Source organism: Trichoplax adhaerens, genomic scaffold, assembly GCF_000150275.1.
Source record: "Trichoplax adhaerens TRIADscaffold_1 genomic scaffold, whole genome shotgun sequence".
Taxonomy (NCBI): Eukaryota; Metazoa; Placozoa; class Uniplacotomia; order Trichoplacea; family Trichoplacidae; genus Trichoplax; species Trichoplax adhaerens.
In genome coordinates this window covers 2,521,205-2,539,857 of record NW_002060943.1, presented here as the reverse complement: position 1 = coordinate 2,539,857, position 18,653 = coordinate 2,521,205, and the positions used below count along the sequence as shown (strand labels likewise).

The 18,653-nt window shown below is 31.3% G+C and overlaps 2 protein-coding genes across 2 annotated transcripts; both read right to left on the bottom strand.

Annotated features, from left to right (window-relative positions):
• Nucleotides 1-470: 470 nt before the first annotated feature.
• Nucleotides 471-3,085, bottom strand: TRIADDRAFT_51531 (uncharacterized protein; the record flags this gene model as incomplete). The annotated part of the gene is made up of 5 exons (XM_002107695.1): nt 471-518; nt 578-657; nt 1,426-1,504; nt 2,123-2,180; nt 2,958-3,085. 5 exons carry the CDS (start codon nt 3,083-3,085, stop codon nt 471-473), a joined length of 393 nt encoding a protein of 130 aa, XP_002107731.1.
• A 4,916-nt stretch (nt 3,086-8,001) lies between these two features.
• TRIADDRAFT_18102 (uncharacterized protein) lies at nt 8,002-8,754 on the bottom strand (the record flags this gene model as incomplete). The annotated part of the gene is made up of 2 exons (XM_002107694.1): nt 8,002-8,034; nt 8,608-8,754. Coding segments are annotated over 2 exons (180 nt in total), but the record flags the coding sequence as incomplete, so codon positions are not given.
• Between the last annotated feature and the right edge of the window lie 9,899 nt (nt 8,755-18,653).

Here is an 18,653-nt window from a genome sequence, read left to right as displayed (position 1 = left end):
GTTATACAGTACAAAACAGAGGTCTGGCTTACGAGATTCTATCTATCATCATGAAAACCGCAGATACATAAACCAGTAGCATTACTTCTTCCATGGTTGAGTCGCCAAAACTACGAAAAATATATAAGAACTTTCACATAACTTCAAGTCTACACACTGTCCGAATTAGTACAGAAGTACAAAGTCAGACATACAGATAAGTACTTGTTTTGTATTAACTTACCAATAATTATAGTTAAAATGACAACAACGATTATGCCAATGATAATCATCATCTTGCGAAAGGTTAGTAATAGAGTCACATATAATGAAACCGAATTAGCACACAAAGTACACTTCGAAGTGAACGAATAATTGCAAATGCGATTTAAATATTATCGATTAACAATATCTTTCTACGAGTATGATTTTAATATATGATGTACTGGTATCACTGAATATCACTATTAAAGCTATTGATTTGTGGACTACTATTGTCGAATTCGTGACTTATTGCATACAGTATTGGTAATATCACCCTAGTGGATAAAATAAGGACACAAAGTTGCATTTCATGTTACCATGAGAAATCTAATACCTTAGTGTTTTGCCACCACAATTTACGCTTCAATCGTACAGCTTTATCGCTAAACTCCCTCGAAGACTGATTTAATTGCTCTATATAAGATTTATTGTTATTGATAAGAATCAATCATTTCGAAAAATTTCTAAAGCGATGTGATTTGGTTAGATTTAAAAATACTCTACATACAAAAACTGTATCTCAAATAGAAAACCGTAACTGTATAATTCTACTTGACTATTCCCAAAGGAATAATAAAATGCTCCATCAAAGTTATTAGCGTAGTTTGCAATATCTAAAACTTTGCACTCTTGCTCTATAAATTAGCTACACTGTTAGGTATGGTCGTGCCCAATTTTCATTTGCTCTGCTTTCAAATACAAACTTTGTGCAATATATCTGTACATCGTAAGTGTTGTACTGTACATTACAGTAGAAAAAAATTGATAAAAGCAATTTCTTAAATACTATACCTTCCTTTAAGAGTTTACAAGCTACACTGTGACAGCAGACGTTCGAAATTGATACTCAAACGAATATAATCGAATACTAAATCGACATCAAAACTGCAAACAATTATGTTATATTTTAAACACGCTCGGTTTGGAAAAACATGAATCCTTAGGTATGATAAAAATGATACAACTCTAAAAATTATTAAATGTAGCGCGGTTTCTCTATCATAAACTTCATGAGTATCCTTACAAATGTTTATGTAATCGTATATCTGATTAAGTTAGGAAATTTTTACAAATTGAACACATAACTCTGTTGTAAGTACGAAATTGTGGGCGGACGATTACGCTCTGAAATCTTTAGAATTAGTTTTATAAAAATTTTCTAAACTTTGGCAGTAACCTTACCAGCCCTATCTTCGATATCATCCAGTTGCTGTCCTCGTTGAATGGCACTGTCGACATTTTTTTTTAACAAACCAGTTACCTATAATTATAGGAACATGATCGTAAATATAGTAAAATGCATAACTGCTTATTTTTCAGTTAAACCTTCTGCAATGCCATAAAGTAGAAAATGTAGATAGCCACAATCATAAAATTAAAAATTCAATGTCGTAAATCTTTAGAAATTCTTTCGGTTATGACATTACGGTCAGGACACAAATGCAAACGTATATACGCCATGCAGTGCACAAGGTAAGTTTTAACAAGAGATAATACTCTGTATAAATTATTTCTAAAAGATTATCCAAATCAAGATATGATCCCAATTAAAAATCTACTGTTATGCTGTACCGTACATGTACCTGACGTACATACTTATAAGTTTGAATGATATCGTTAGTAATGCAAACTCACTTTAAATACTTTAATTTGCATAACTTTGTGCTTTATATCGAATGTAAATCTGGAAATTATTCTAAACAGTTGTAATCGTAGCATGTAGTTGCATGTAATGCATCGATTACAAAAATGTTCAAGCTTTATAGTCTAACTTGGACAATGAAGCCGTTTTTTTTATAGTACTTACACACATAAAGCGCTGTTACTAAATTTTTTCATGAAAGACTTTGCAAATGTATACAGACGTTTGCTACCCTACCTCATGAACATCTTCATGGAGTTTCTGGATATTATCAGAACTATATCCGCCTTGTGACCTGAATATGCAAAAAAAAAGTATACAGTAAGCGCTTTCGTATGAGTAAACATGATAACGCGCAATGAATGAAAGAGAACTGAACAGAAGTCTAATCTAACAAACGTAACATGACGGAGAGTAACCTTAAACATTTAGTAAAGATCAGATTATGTACGTTATAATGATTTTTTCAGCTCGAACGTGAAAATTTGTGTCGTTACGTATCTAATGGTTTTGAAATACGTGTATTTTTAACCGACAGAGCATATAAATTTTTTATCGAAGAATAAAATCATGGAGGTAAGTATCTGTTACTATTTATGCGAACACGCGAACGGTAATAAACGATAATTATTATATAATCCCGTATCTTTGCTAATCTCTCGTTAATCGACTTTGTTACAATAAAAGTTCATAGCATCGCTATTTCATCATTTTTGGTTATAGCATCGTTCAGCAGTACCTTCATAAGCTACGTATACCCACTGACTTTACAGTTGCTCTTTTCAAGCATTTTCATCGCCAGTAGAAAGACAGTAAATAAAATATCAAACTCTAAATTGGCATTTCATTGCTTTAACTGTATAAATTATCGCAGATGGAACAGTGAATATGGGTCGCTATCACAATACATATTGTGCACTTAATAAAGGATCAACTAAAGAATACAGACGAAATATTTGAAAAGACATACACAAAGAATGATCAACTTATCAACTCTACCCTTGCCGTTGCATGTAGCCGCTTTCAGGCTAGCGCGTGTAAACGACTGAGGATATACAGCATGTTAGATTACGTCAATATTCCAATTCCGCAAAATCGCAGAAAGGGAAATTTTAGAGGTACAAACAGCAATGCAGCTAATATGGTAGTCATCGTACTGTATTGTTGTGGAGCATATTGAGCACGATAATACGTAGCCATGATGGAGATTTTATTTACTTTCTATAGGAAAATGAATCTGTCACGTTGAAAGTTTCATTGAAAACAATCTAATCGCGTAGCATTTTATTTTTTCGCCTAAAGTATTTAGCAATCAAGATCAGCAAGTGATTTCTCTAGCAGTTTAAAGCACTATCTCTACCTTGTTTCACTTTTTACCTACCAGCACCTGCTAATGATAATAACGCAATGAGAATACTAACTGTAAAATAATAATATCGACTTTTGAAGTATGTCGATAATGATAGATGTTCAGAAAACTACAGTATAGAACAGAGCATTAATTTATTCAATTATTTATTCCGAAACAAACGGATATACAACGTACTGTTTTTTTAATCTAATACTAAAGAATAAAGGGTAGAATACATCATAAAACGATATAGTTGAAAAATATTCTGATTTTATCAGGCAAAATAAGTTGTGTATATCATCCTGCAAAACGTGACCAATCCAATCAATAAGGTTAGGCAAAGTAGAGTCTAAGTGCAGTAATCGCTATGCGAGTGTATGGTACCTTCTTACTTTTAGAACACCGATTTTGGTAGCAAAGCATCAAATAGCCAATAAGTAAGTACACATCTCAAAGTATTTTACGCATAGGTTAATACGACAACTCTGTAGCACTAAATCATTTTCAGCAAGTCTAGTCAAGAATAACTAGCAATTAATTTCATGTCATCGTGGTCCTATCAGGTGTTGCCGTTGTTCTACTAAGCCGTATGGGCAAAGTATGGTGCAATTACTGCATGTGGCTCGCTATTGGAGCCGGTGGCAATTCTCGATCAACTACTCCAACTCACATGCCGTACATTAGCAAGTAGGCCTGGCCTATTAAGGCTTGAAATTGCAAAGTGTTTTATTGAATTCGATATTATATCGGTTGTCGTCACTACGATTGGCAACTAAAAGTACGAAAAGATTGGATTATGCTTACAGGCAGCAACGTTTTGAATTAACAAGTCAACACAATAATTGCAATACGCTCAACTCCACTGGTATGGCATCCATCATATTAAATAAATACGATACAAGATGACAGTAGAAAGATAAAATATCATCATTAACCATTCCATTCTTTATCATAACTTCTAACGTAATAAAATAACTCACATTATGTTTTTCTCCTGCCACAGTTGCTGTTGTTGAAAGGGTAAAAGTAATCAATTGAGCACTAGTAAAGACCTGCTGTTAAATCATGTCAATGTTAAGTACTCGCTTTCAATTTTAGTGATTGCTGTTCACCACCGTCCAGTATAGGGCAGTACGCATGACTTGTAGAAGCCAATATTACGGCAATACCGAAAATTGATTGAATGTGGACTTTAAGGCTACATTACTATAGGTCATGGACTTGGGTACTGGAAAATTTTGTTTTCGCTTTGCTTTTCTAGAAGTTCCTTAAAACAGACTGTGAAACAAATTATTTTGAAAAAGAGAAGAGTTGAATTGAGGGTTAGAGTGAAGAGTCGCCTACCATGACTGTTCTGTATCGTGGACCAGTAGAAATAGTAGTCGTTGACTACGCTTTACCGTGGCCGATTTACACTCTATAGTATACAGTACAGTACAAGTAGTTAAAAGGAAATCGAAGGCATTACTGAGATCAGTCGCCATAGAGGTACAGGATTGAAAATTTCTTTTTTTTCTTACCCCTTCTGTACTCGGAGCTAAATTCAGTCAAGGCCATGGTAATTAAAATTGAATTTTGCATGGAGGCTTAAATTTCAGTACAAGCATAAATCATTCTAACAATGTTTCATGAACATTTGGACGTACACTCACACGGTTAATTCTTAAAATGGTGGCTACTTCACAAGTTGTGCAAACACAAAAACAGCAAATTCATATCAAATTCTTGATGTTCACCAACTTTGCTAAACGATATTTTGACAAGGTTGGCACCCACTGTGCCATGTATACTTTTATCATTTTCGATGGTAAAATCACGGTGAAAATACAAAAATAGAACTTGCAGCAATTCCCTCATACAACATAATAGCTACTTCCTACCGCAGAGATCTGCTGGACAGTGTACTTACAGTACAGTCAGACAGTTAAAGAAAAAACTCTTTTTTCTGAACGCTATGAGCACAGAACCCAGCCACAGCCGTGGTTGAGCTTACTGACGTCAATCAGTTATAGCAAATAGGAATGCCTTCCTTGAAATTTTAATTTTACCCATTTATTTCAAAGTCTTTACTATCTATCCTGAAATTCTGCGGGCCAATGTGACCTCTTGAGGCCACCTACGCCATGTGTGATATAACCGATGACGAAAATCCAAAATTGATAGAAAATTAAAAACAAAGATAATGCTCTATGCACACTCTACTCCAGCCGAATATAACTACGAAACACTTCTGGAAAGAACGACTAGGATAACCTAAGTTGCCAGCCTATAATCTACTTTTCATGGCATTCGCAGCTACCATCAGTATAGTAGCATTCTACCATGTTTTACATACAGTATATTTAGATTATTATTAGTAACAACATTTTACAGAGACCATCATTAATCCAATATAGAAACTACCACAGTATTCACGTAGACATTATTTATACCAGTCAGAGTACCATGAACTAACCGTATCTTATACTGTATAAGTTTACAGTTCTATTTTTTACCTCTAACCTTCGCAGTATCTCGATACCCTACGGTATATCATCCTCTGTACTGCAGCATAGAATCTTCCACCACAGCCTATGGTTAAGAGCTACTAAATATATCTTAAGATAAATATACTGCACATCATGTTAAACACGGCCCAATAGTCTACAATTTCAAATATTGAATTACGTTACATCAATCCTACCCTGATCAAAATGAAAGGTCATACTCAACAATATGAGCTAAATTATTAATAGTGTATATTCCTCTTCACAAAAAGATAGTTATCAGACTTATCAATCTTTTCAATCACCATTTGATACTGCTTATAATGTTGTGGCTTGAAATAAAAAAAAGGTCAATGGGTAAAGCGTAGACCGAGACTTGACAGTTGAACAATGTCGCAATCAGTAATAATGAAAGGTAGAGATTGTTCAAAATTCAGTCACGGCTGCTCAATTTTTTAGAGTGCTGCTTGTTTAAATGTATGGTATTGTGCAATGGGCAGTATTACTTAATGTAAAATGTAAAACTATATCGCCACTAAAATGGTACTCCTGAAACTTACAAAGACAGTAATTCGTCTTTACTAAAGGTCCATTTTCAATTATATTTACAACGGTCTTTTACGGCAATCATAATTTTGCTTTATTGATTCAAGTCTCCATACCTATGATTGTTTTCAGCAATAATATGAACACTGATTAAATTATTATTACCATTTTACGCCATGTTACAGAGATTTTGATTGCAATTCCTTCTGCATACATACACGCATATACACATACACTACACATTACATATACGTGCATATAGATATACGTATACATCATATATACAGACACATATTTATATAAATATATTAGAATATATAGTTTTGCAATTACATGATATACTAAAATTGTTAATAATATACCACGTCCATATAGTGTAATTATATGATAAACGATGATGATAGGATTATTAATTAATCAATGAATGAATGCTCGATTTTTAGCTGCGTTAAGAATCAGCACGTAGGTGTGCGTAGTAAATTTGCAGATAATCTACTTAAAATTATACTTTAGATATTGCTAACAAAACGTTATTAGTTATACAAATTTGACACAAACGATATAAGACATTAGTAATTCTAAATAAATAATGATAATTAGATTGTCATAATTGGCTTATTAAACGATGACGCCAAAAATATTGATAATAGTACTTTGGACTATTGACGTTAAAGATGTTTCCTACTTGCTATCTCTTCCGCTAATACATTAATTCCAACAGGGCGATGCAACAGTAGCCGGAAAACAATATGAAGAGTTACTATTAATAGAACTTATAACAACAATTACTAAAATTGCAATACATTAATTACAGCTTTGATTAATAGAGCTATAAATACAGCTATTTCTGACGTAAGTGTTACGTACATATCACCCATAGGAGACAAGAATACAGTAGTTACGTTGAAATAAGGAGCTCATTTATATGTATTTTTCAGTAGCTTCCAGTGATGCTCATTTAAAAATCAGTAGGCCCATCTGCTGCTTAATTATCAGTATATCAACATGAAAGGCTTACCCAGTAATTGATAGCGCAAAGTTGGTCCATGAAAACTTTCAATTTTTAACATTGTTGCTTCTTAAAACCTCGATCACTTAGTATTATGATCTAACAATTTTGTGCATCGTCGAAATGTGAGTAAATCAACTGTCATCATGTTACCAGAAAAATCAGCTAAATGAGATAATGCTGCAATCTAAATGTTACCAAAAGCCTTATTAATTGAATTAATTAATTAATAAAACTTTAGACTCTTATCATGGAATTAAGTTGTTACCTTGATATTATTATACTATTCTTACAACACTATGTTGAACACTCAAACGAAAGAGTAATGACAATACTACAGCTGTACCAATAAGTATAGCGTCATAATTATTTAATAGGAACAATTTTGAAAGTCGTTTGAACAACGATCTCTTGTTCCTCATCACTGTACAATACATAACCTAAATGCACGATTATCATTATAAATTATTGGTAACATCATCCCTGCTGTTGTCACTATTGTCAGATCGCGTGAAAATCTTACGACAACGAGGGCATTGATTAATTATACGTCGTCAACATCCCCTATGCTGGATCTTTCGCTCTGATCCGACTTATTGCCAGTTGTGTTAAAAGTTTCATCTTCACTTGTAGGCTTCATTTCGTAGCAACTATCATCATCGTCATCGTCGCTTGTATATTGTTCCGCTTTACCATCATCTGTTAAAATTATTGATTTTTCTCTTTCTTTGCAGTTTCGCCATTTCATCCTGCGATTCTGTATGATCCAAAAATAGAATAGATTAGCTAATGAATATAATCAAGCTAAACTATAGCCATATTCAATATTTATTACTCTAATTTTAATTAGTACTTTACAACAGAATTCTAAAATTTTCAATGGACTTTCTCTAATAGTTAAGAATGTCCGGAAACTACTGACAATAACAGCTTTATCCATTTATTTAGTAGCATCGTTTATTAATGCTACTTAATCAATAACTTGATCATTAATGTTAATAGAAAAGATAACACTTTACGGAGACAAACTTTCTTCAAGATATCAAATCTGATGAACTATCAATTAGTCGCATAATATTAATTATCGTTTCATTCATAGTTGCTATAAAGTGTTGGCCCAGCACTAATTATATCATGATGAAAGATCATACAGTATGTCATTAAATATTATATTTCGTAGACTATGATCGGTGTACATTGTATCGATCACGACATGGGCACCATTCAAGCATAGGAGTTATTAAGCTTATCAAACTTATTACTGAAAACATTAATATAGAATTCAACCGTTAGCGCGTTATACTGCGGCTATAATATGTATTTTAATTACCTGAAACCAAATTTTAACTTGAGAATCTTTCAGATTTAACTTGGTAGCGAGCTTCCTTCTCTCTGATTTCGAAATATATTTTTGAACTTGAAATCGCTTCTCGAGTCCTTTGCGTTGTTGCTCGGTAAAAACTGCTCTTCTTAGCATGGTTCTTTTTTGCTTACTGCCATCATGTGGAGTAATCGGCCAAGAGTATGAAGAATATGGAGCTGATCCTATATGCAATAACAATTAATTGTTCTCTGTTTAATGATTGTTAATAAATCTGTTCGCATTAGTAAGATTGTAATAGCATTAACTGTCAGTTACTAATTAGTAAATTTTTCTTCTGTAACGTGATTTGTAACGAGCGTCGTTAACATACTATTGTAATAATGGATCAATTGTTCTAAATTTCTAGAACACTGTATGCGAGATCTCTATTCCTGTCTTGTTATTTTGACAACAATTAAAATTATACTTATTTAATATGAAAGATTAAACTACTATTTCATTATCAATTTACCACCGATTACAGTTTAAGGTATTATTCTATCTTTCCATTGTAAACAGTCATCATAATTAAGTACAAGAAATTAATCTTTATCGCTTTAAAGTAGAAGGCAAACAACATCGTCAACAGTAAAATAATAATATAATTATGAAATAATTTATCAATAATAAATAATCTCTACATATCTTCCACAATAAAATAAATTTGTTATTTCGTTCATTCACTTAAGAAGTCGCTTTATACGTTGATAGATAGTTGATACCACTCATTTTAATTACTTAATGATAAATACATCAACTTTATACAGGAACAAAGAAACTTTAAGTTTAAAGTTCTTTTATCATAAAGCGAGAAGCGTTCTTTTTCGTTTATGGCACAATGTGCTCGCGTCATCAAACTGAATCATGCTAGTCACTGATGGCATTTAAAGGAAGAGGAGGATTTTATCGATAATGTCATCATCCCCTTCAACTATGTACTGCATCTGGCAACATTAGTGGCATCAACACATGATACAGTAATAAAAGAAAAAAAGCTTCTAAGCTTGGCTTTAAAATCATTAAAAATAGGAAAAGTAGTTAATCCTCTAAAGGAAGAATAATGCAAAATAATAATGAAAATGCAAAAACCGATACTATAATTATATAATCATTTCAATTATACGGTTACATTTAATCAAATGTTATTTGTGTGTTAAAGTCTTTGTGCCAATTGGTTGGCACCATGCCGTCAGTAGACAATAAAATGTTTATTATTGTTGTTATTCTTCTTATTGATAATAATGGTGATATATAAGAGGAACAGTTACTAAGATCTATGAAGATCTTACCTGTTAGTCCTTTAATATTATAAGGATATTGCGATGTAACGCCAGCTAAGAGTGTTCTGTTGGGTGGATAGAATGATTTGTCATTGGAATTCAATGGAGGATCTTTTTGAGGTATAGTTGTTATAAGTCCAAAACAAAAAAAGTTAAAATTAAGGTCAACGGTAGGAAATTCAATTTGAATTGAAAGATTTATCGTGATATAGTGTGTTATTGTTAGTTGATTAAGGGGATATCGTACTCTAACTACAATTATTTTATATCTAAATAATAGTTATCAAATTGATGCCAATCAAGAACGAAATTACGCTCTAGGTAGCTGGGTTATTGCTACAATACTACGTGTTGATCAGAAAGTAGTTCGAGTTTAATGATAGGATGATAAGGTTATTTATTATAGTTAATACGTGATCGCTTGCATTTCATCTTATATCGTGCACTTAAATTTTTATTAATTTAAAGAACTAAATAATTTGACTTTGATTACTTACACACTAATCCAGTTGGATTGAGACGACTGGAGAGAATAGCATTAACGCCAAATTTTAAAGCGTTATTCTCACTTGCATTACTACCAATTTGATTACCTACATTAGCAGCAGCGGCAGCAGCGACAGCAGTAGCAATATTATTCGAATTGTGGTTGGCAGCTGTTGCTATGCAGTGATTGCTTCCATCCATTTGTCCTTGCGATTTATAAATTAGTCCTTGAACATTGTTGGCTTGCGGTTGTGGTGGTAGATATGGAGCCAAATGAGGATGAAATATGGCTGGATGATGATAAAATGGAGTCGGGACAGCTAGATTGTGGAACATTTTCGATAGCTAGATTTTACGTTGTAAAAATGATTCGATAATTTTAAGTTATAATGCTTGAACTTGACAAGATCTGTAGATATAAAAAAATTGAAAAAACGATTGATTAAACGCCTTTTTCTTCATCTTGTTAAAGAATTTATCAAATATGAATACTTATCATACCGTATAGCGATTACCAAGTGATAACTTTGGTAGAGTAAATTGAGAAGTGGATAAATTCTTAATTAATAATTGCTAATTTCCTTTCCAATGGTGTTTAACCGTATACGTTTGAAAGATTAATCAATGATCAACTAATGAGTTGGAATAACTCAATTCGAAGAAGGAGAAAAATGACCAGAGTTTTCAGAATCACTGCAAGGCCAAAACTTAGACGTAATAGTTTATGTTATTCACTATCAGTTGATTAAATGATCGCATCAAGAGAATGATGAGTGCAAATGAGCCCAGGTCAAGCTTTATATATGCTAGTTTTGAATCATGGCGTATGTTGTATTGTACACAATAACCATTAATATCCTTGACACGTGTTTCCAATCAACGCCTATGCATGAAAAAAATATTATAATGAAGTTAGCAACAAATCTTTTGTTATAACCGCACAGCTGATGCAATATACAAACTTCCCTCGGAGCATTGAATCTAAATCAAAAAAGATGTGTCAAGATAAAAAAAGCTTCTATTTTTTAATTACATTTGTCAACATCAAACGGACAACCATTAATAACATCAACAACAACAATAATTACTTTATTATAGACAGGGAGGGGAGGTGAAGCCAGATGTTTATAGCATTGATTTTGAATTGATTAAAAAAATCTAATCTTTCAAAGCCTTCCAATCATGATAATCACCTTTATAACAATAAATGATCAGACAATAATTACAATTAATCTACACAATCTTATAATAACTTTGTTTAAACTCAACCTATCTGCTTACTGTACTTACTAGCAATCGATTCCAGTAGATGACATCTAATTCGCTGTCGATTACCATAATCTAATTAAAGGAGATGCAACATACGGAATGAAATTCTTTCATGATTCTGATTTGGCAATAGCGAATGGAAATGCTCAAATTACCTTCTTTAATAATAGAAAATGACTTCTGAAATAACTTTTTCATCCAATTTATCGACTGTATTGGGCAAGATTTCTTTTATTGTACAGGCTCCAATATTTAGTTTGCTTGATTAATCAGCTTTTAAAATTGTCGAATACCATTGGAATCCATGCCACATAAAAGTTTTTCTTGCATCAAATAATTGTCATATTAAACATTTATTTAATCTTTATTGAGTAAACTTTTATATAATACTGATATGCCGTACCTTATTACATCACTATGTTTGTTATGAGAAAAATATTAATTAAGTGATAAAGCTCCGTGGCCAAGCGTTCAAATAATATAGTTTTCATGACCATGATAATTACTAGAATCATTGCTGGTTATAAGCAAACAGAATGACTAATGCAATCTCGCGTATCATTGCGCCAATCTACTGTACAGCTTAGTAAGACGGTTAAAACAGTTAGGCTTCAAAATGATTTAACAGTTTCAATGTTATCATTCTAAAGATGCTTACGAAATTGAATAGTGGTAGATTATAAATCCTTGAAAATGATAATTTACTAAGTTACAAAGTTAATAACAATGTATTTTAGTATAATACGTCAGCATAAATTTATTTTTGATTATAAAGGAAACTAACAAGATCTGTGGAACAAGAGAGCAAATATATTCATATTCAATGTTCTTAAGGTATTTTAAGCATCAAAGAGCCATAATTATATCTCATTACTACATCGAGCAATCTTAACATGATGCCTGAGCATATGTTATAAGATTAGCTAGGCTTGAATAATATTTTATTTACTTTCCTTTTTCAATGGGAGATCGATAAACTATCAATTTCAGTTACTGCTACAACAACTGTCGTATAGCTATCGTTGTTCCTGCTGCGAAATTCTACTATTTAAGATGTCATCAGATCGAGTAATATCAGTATAATGCTTCATATACTTGACTAGAAGTCTATATGGATTATAAAAGCTGATAAAATTGCGCACTTAGAATTATGCACTTAGAATTATATTCAAGTTATAAAGCTGATAGCACGCTATATTCTTTAAATCGATAAAGATTTAGATCAATGATGGCTATAATAAATGTGTTAGATCAGCGAGAGAAGAATAGTCATATAAATACCAAAATATACACATTAAATGACATCCTTTACGTGCTTCGATCATGTACAGTATAATAACTACGTTTATATTAATTATGAGACACTCAATTATATTAAAAAATGAGATGATACATTAGAAACTAAAAAATTACATCCAAATTTTACAAGAATGGCATATTTTAGCTTCAGTAGTATTGCAAAGCAATATAGGATCAAGTCTAATTTTTGTCATCTATAAAATTATTTATAACTTTGTAATTAAAATTTTCCGATCAATTTAGTAGCTGTAGCAAATAGCAATAATAGCCTCTAATCTAACTTAACGCAGCCACTCACTGATTAGCTCTCGTTACAAACATTGGTTCGGCGTTCCAAATGTAATAATTAATCTAGAAACTCTAAATCTGAAGAAGATCTGACATGATTTAGTTATCCTATAGCACTATGTTAATACACCATTACTTTTGAATGAAACATTCTGAGATATTAGATACCCATGATATAGCTAGTTGCCAATACGACAGCATATCTCAACTCTCACTAAGAAGTAAAAATATACAATGTTATATCAAATTAGTATTTTCTTGCAAAAGCTGGTATCTTTTCACATAGAGCGTACACTTATTTGATATGTGGAATATTCATGTCATAGCATTCCTTAATGTTTGTATTAAAGCTAATTTTAATGTTATTTTAATGTTTTAGATAACTCATAGCCTATACTTCCTTGCATATAGCCAGTTTTAGGGTTTATCTTTTTAGTCAAAGGAATTGATTAACATCGTAGCCAGATGCTGAAGAAAAAAATGATGATAATAAAATTGAATCACTATATAGTTTACGTCATCAGTGGGATACTTTTTTAAATAAACTTGTTATTTGTTGGCCTAATCATCAACAACTTAATCGCAAATAAATCTTACCTTATGATCTTGATTAAGTTTCTAACGTTATCAATAGGCTAAAAAATGCGTAGGACTATTAGTTTAGAATAGACAAGACAATTTATAATCTACCTTTTGTAATTATCTTCGATAGATAATACAACGTCTGCCATCGGTTTAATCACATACGCATGTTGATGAAATTACTGAATAATCAATTGTCCATTATAACGTTATTTAATCAATACATGCGTGAATACACTATACAATTGATAAATTTGTACAGCAATATTTTGGCAGATAGAAGTGCCGCTAATCTTTGACCGGATGTATAGACACATTAATGGTCAATTTTTGAAAGGCAAATGGCGCGATAGCCAATGTTGTGTTTATTTCGAAACGATAGAGAGGAAGACTTTATCCTCTCATAGTCAATTTAATTGTATCTGTTATGCACAGTATCATTTCTTTTGTACATAGATACCACTATTATTCAAATTTGATTTTAATTGAATTTTTACAGTTATTGTCTAATCCTAAAGGGGGAAAGTTAATTTTTGGATCTAACGTTAAAATGATTAATATATTTCGAAACGTTGAAGTAACCCATTCTAAGTCTTTAAAATTAAGTGCAAACCTTTGCATATTCCAGATAGCAATTATCACAGTAAAAATTTATTATTATCACAAAGCAATGATTGCAAGCCACTTTGCAACTGAAAGTTTGATATCTTAAATATACTTCTGTTTACAGTAAAATAAACCATTTAACATCACTACATTTATCATGATTTGTAATAAAATTTAAAGAAATAGTTTATTGTTGTCATAACAACCAATTTATTACTTTAGGTATAAGAGAGAATTAAGATATTCTAATCAGTAGAAAGCCAAACGTTGATTAATTTTATATTGGAGAAATTGTCTTTTATCAACAAGCAATGCTTAAGACAATTGCAAAATTATATTTTCTTAATAATCAAATTATCGATAATAAAGATGAAAAGGATCACCGCAACTTTCTTCATTCTTTCTTATGTACCATAAAATATCAATCGGATTACCGACTACGTCCTTTCTTCTTATAAATCTCTTTCATTCAATCAGTCTATTTAATAATTTTTTTAGCGTCATGGAATGAAACCATGCGGCCATTTCCAGGTTATTATACGCTTTATGTTCTATCGTGTCTGGGTTCGTTTATATTTTAATTCATTTCTTTAATTCGATACTTTTCCTGTAACTGTTATCCTCAGTGCCTTTATATGGAGTACGAATTTTTAATCGAAAGGAAATGCTTGTTGATTGTTTAAGCTATTGTAATAACGAGACAATAGACTCATGGAGAAAAATAATTTTACCAACAGATAGGCGAAAAAGAATAGAGAAAAATAACACATCAAATGATGATGATGGCAATATTATGACAGCCGTGTTGTCATGATTTGAATTAAAATTAATGACTATAGAGATCGGAAAAACATTAACAATACGCTAACATCAGATGCTGTGCTTCTATTCCAAGTTGTTTCTCCATTTTGCTACTTTTAAACAAAACTGTAACAAAAACAGTAAAACGATAACCTCATTACCTCACTGAAAAGAAAAAATTTGAAATGTAGTTATCATTGTCACACACTTATGCTAATAGTCATTAGTGAGATCAAACCCTAGAGTACATTTCAATGGATTTAATTACATAATAACTAATTACTGCATAGTCTCAAAGTATTGGTAAGCCCTTACTGAATATTTATAATTGCAGTAACTTGATGAAATGGTGTAAACATTAATCAATTATCCAATTAATCTAAACCCTTATATTGTCAATTAACAATAGCAACTAGCAATTTATTAATCTATCAATCAAGTCAATCAATAAGAAAGTAGTGCATCGATTAAGTTAGATCGATCATTGGTTAATGCTATTGTTCCAATTTGAAATATATAACGTTATTTCAATAATTATAATTGATTAAAGCGCTATGATTAGCTAATCTAATAGTCTTTCTAGCAGAAGTTAAAATGGTAAGCCATGTTTTTTTGTGCTATTTCAATGCACAAGACCTAGTGAAGTTAGATTATCTGCAAATTGTTTGCTATAGTAACACACGACATAGGTCAGTTAGACTATTTTTAAGATAATACAGCGTACTTGATCCCCTCTTTCTATCCTTTTATTAATGATTTCTCCACCCCCATCTGTTGAGCAATGTCAAAATTACGGTAATTGCTAACAATGCAAAGGCATATGTTACAAATAATACTATCTATAAGGTGCAATAAAGTTCAAATTTTTCGTTATTTTTCTAGGAAACTGTTGCTAAGATAGCCTTGTGTGATTCCAATAGTAAGACATAAACAGATTACTTTCTCTAATACGATATGATTTTACCTTTGTCATAATTATATAATTAGACTAATTATCCATCACCACTCGTTAATATCATTTAATTTGCTCTTAAAGTTATACTACACTATGCTATCAAATAGAGCTTCAATTTTGAAATGGCTATAAATTCCAAAATTACGATATAATATGATGATTACTAGGATTGATTATGAATTTTAGCCGTTTTTCTTGATAAATTTGTCGCCTAGCAAATTTGGTATAGTAATATAACAGATACGGTACTCTGTAAGTTAAAATGAAAAATTTAATGAATCAACTAGTATCAAACTTATAATAATCGTTGATACAAATTTGCTTGGTGATTCAATAATATAATTCTTTTATTTGACTAACTATAGAAAACAAGCTGGCAACAGTAGTTGTCGAGTGTAACAATAGATGAGAAAAAATGGTTTTGATTTAAAACAAACCCTGGAGGGCAACTGACGTAATAGCTATATTTGATCATTAAACAAAGATACAGACAATTATGATAAGCTAGAACATTAATCTGACTGCTTGAATTTCTCTACAGAACTAATTCTTAATTAGTGAAATTTGTGGGTAATTAACTCGAAAATTTTAGCTGTTTCTCGTTATCATCAATCAAACTGTTCTAGACACGCTCAGTAACTGACATATAAACATTCCAACAATTATTCATCATCGTCGTTATTATACTAGATTGTCATCTTCTCGACAAATCGTATTCACACCATCTCAACATCGTGCTAAAACTACCCTAGGATAGTGTTGAGGCGAAATTGATTCGATTTACTTCAGAAATATTCATCACACCGCTATTCTAATAAATCAGCTCATGTAATTATTAGTAAGCTTGATATCCTACACTTATCGAATCGAATAGAGTGATTATGAACTGCTATCTTTTATCCCGCATATGAAAAGGGATAAAATTTAAAGAATGTTTATTTACTTAAAATAGAGAATAAGCCTTAAGTAAATAAGTAAAATCGGTAACCGCTTTAGTGGATTAATAGTATTATAGCATTACTGAAAGGATTATAAACAGACTCTAACTTTAAACTTAATTAATCTAATTCTGTTTCAGCTATTAATCTTGGCATTATTATTTCACTGATTACTTACGACTAAAAACTAAAAAACCTACAGAAAGCCTATTGCATCACTTTTATTTTTTTACTAACTGTATGCAAGTTGATTATAAAGCTGTACATTCATGCAGATGCTATTACTTTTTACACGGCGAAATGCGTTATAAATGTATTTAGTAAAATGTATAAGATCTAATAGTATCGTAAAAGTACAGCAATTAAGTCAACCTCTCCTTTTTAGACGTTTCTACTACAAATTGCTCACGCTACAGAACAAGAACGTCTTGAATTTACTTCCAGGATAGAGTCTGATTTAAATCAGTTACCTTACAATGATAATTATCATTATTTTAATACTATGATTAGGAGTTTAATAACTAAAAATGTACCGTAATTGATAAAGTTTCATGATAAAATGTGACATTTTAGCAATATTTTGAAATTATCCTCCAATTGCATCTAAAATTTATTGGAATAAATTCGGAATAGTTTAAGTCATATTATTCATAGTCAAACGTTATGATTTTCCTATATAAGTCTTAGGTTAAGTTTACTGAAAGACTAATTTCATAATGGTAAAACGATTATATTGCATAATTATTTAATACGCGTATTACTAATTTTCTAATTTTAACTGGCTACTTTATAGAATTATCATTATCGTAGTGATTACATTGAGTAAAACATGATAGTGAGTATAAATATCCATTATAAGCATTAAATTACAGATTTTGCAAATAAATTCACTTCTGCATTCGTCCACCTTTCTTAGCAGAGATATGATAATATTTCAACTCAAGTACTGGCAATTTTTTTCTCTTCTTGAGAAGCTACTAAAAAGGAGAAATATGAAACGCTATTCATAAATTGTAGTGTAATACATTATGACTTCGCAACACGATGAATAAATCATCCTTTTCAATAACATTAATCAATTAATGTCTTTTTCTAAGCACACCATCATTACTAAATCAATATCGTAAGCACTATTGTTTAGTGTCTGAAAAATTTTCAAACCATACTGGTACTGCTCATTGCTACAGTAGAAGTGAGTAGTTTGCGAATGATTTGATCACTTAGTGGCAATTATAGTAATGAAGAAATTTTAACAGTCAACTTAAATTGTAACTGCCATCATCGTCATTAGTTAATTTTTTGATCTTTCTTATTAAGCTGATTCAAACAATGTCATGTTCTGAATACGTTAAAATTTTTTTCATGGTAATTATGGATTTGTGCAGGCAATAGTTGACTTCGACATGATGTACCATGATCGGTTCTTAAAACTTACATAGGCAGTTCTGTTTACCATGATGATGATGCTACCTAGAATGTTAAAGTATTTAGTATCCGATTGACATTATC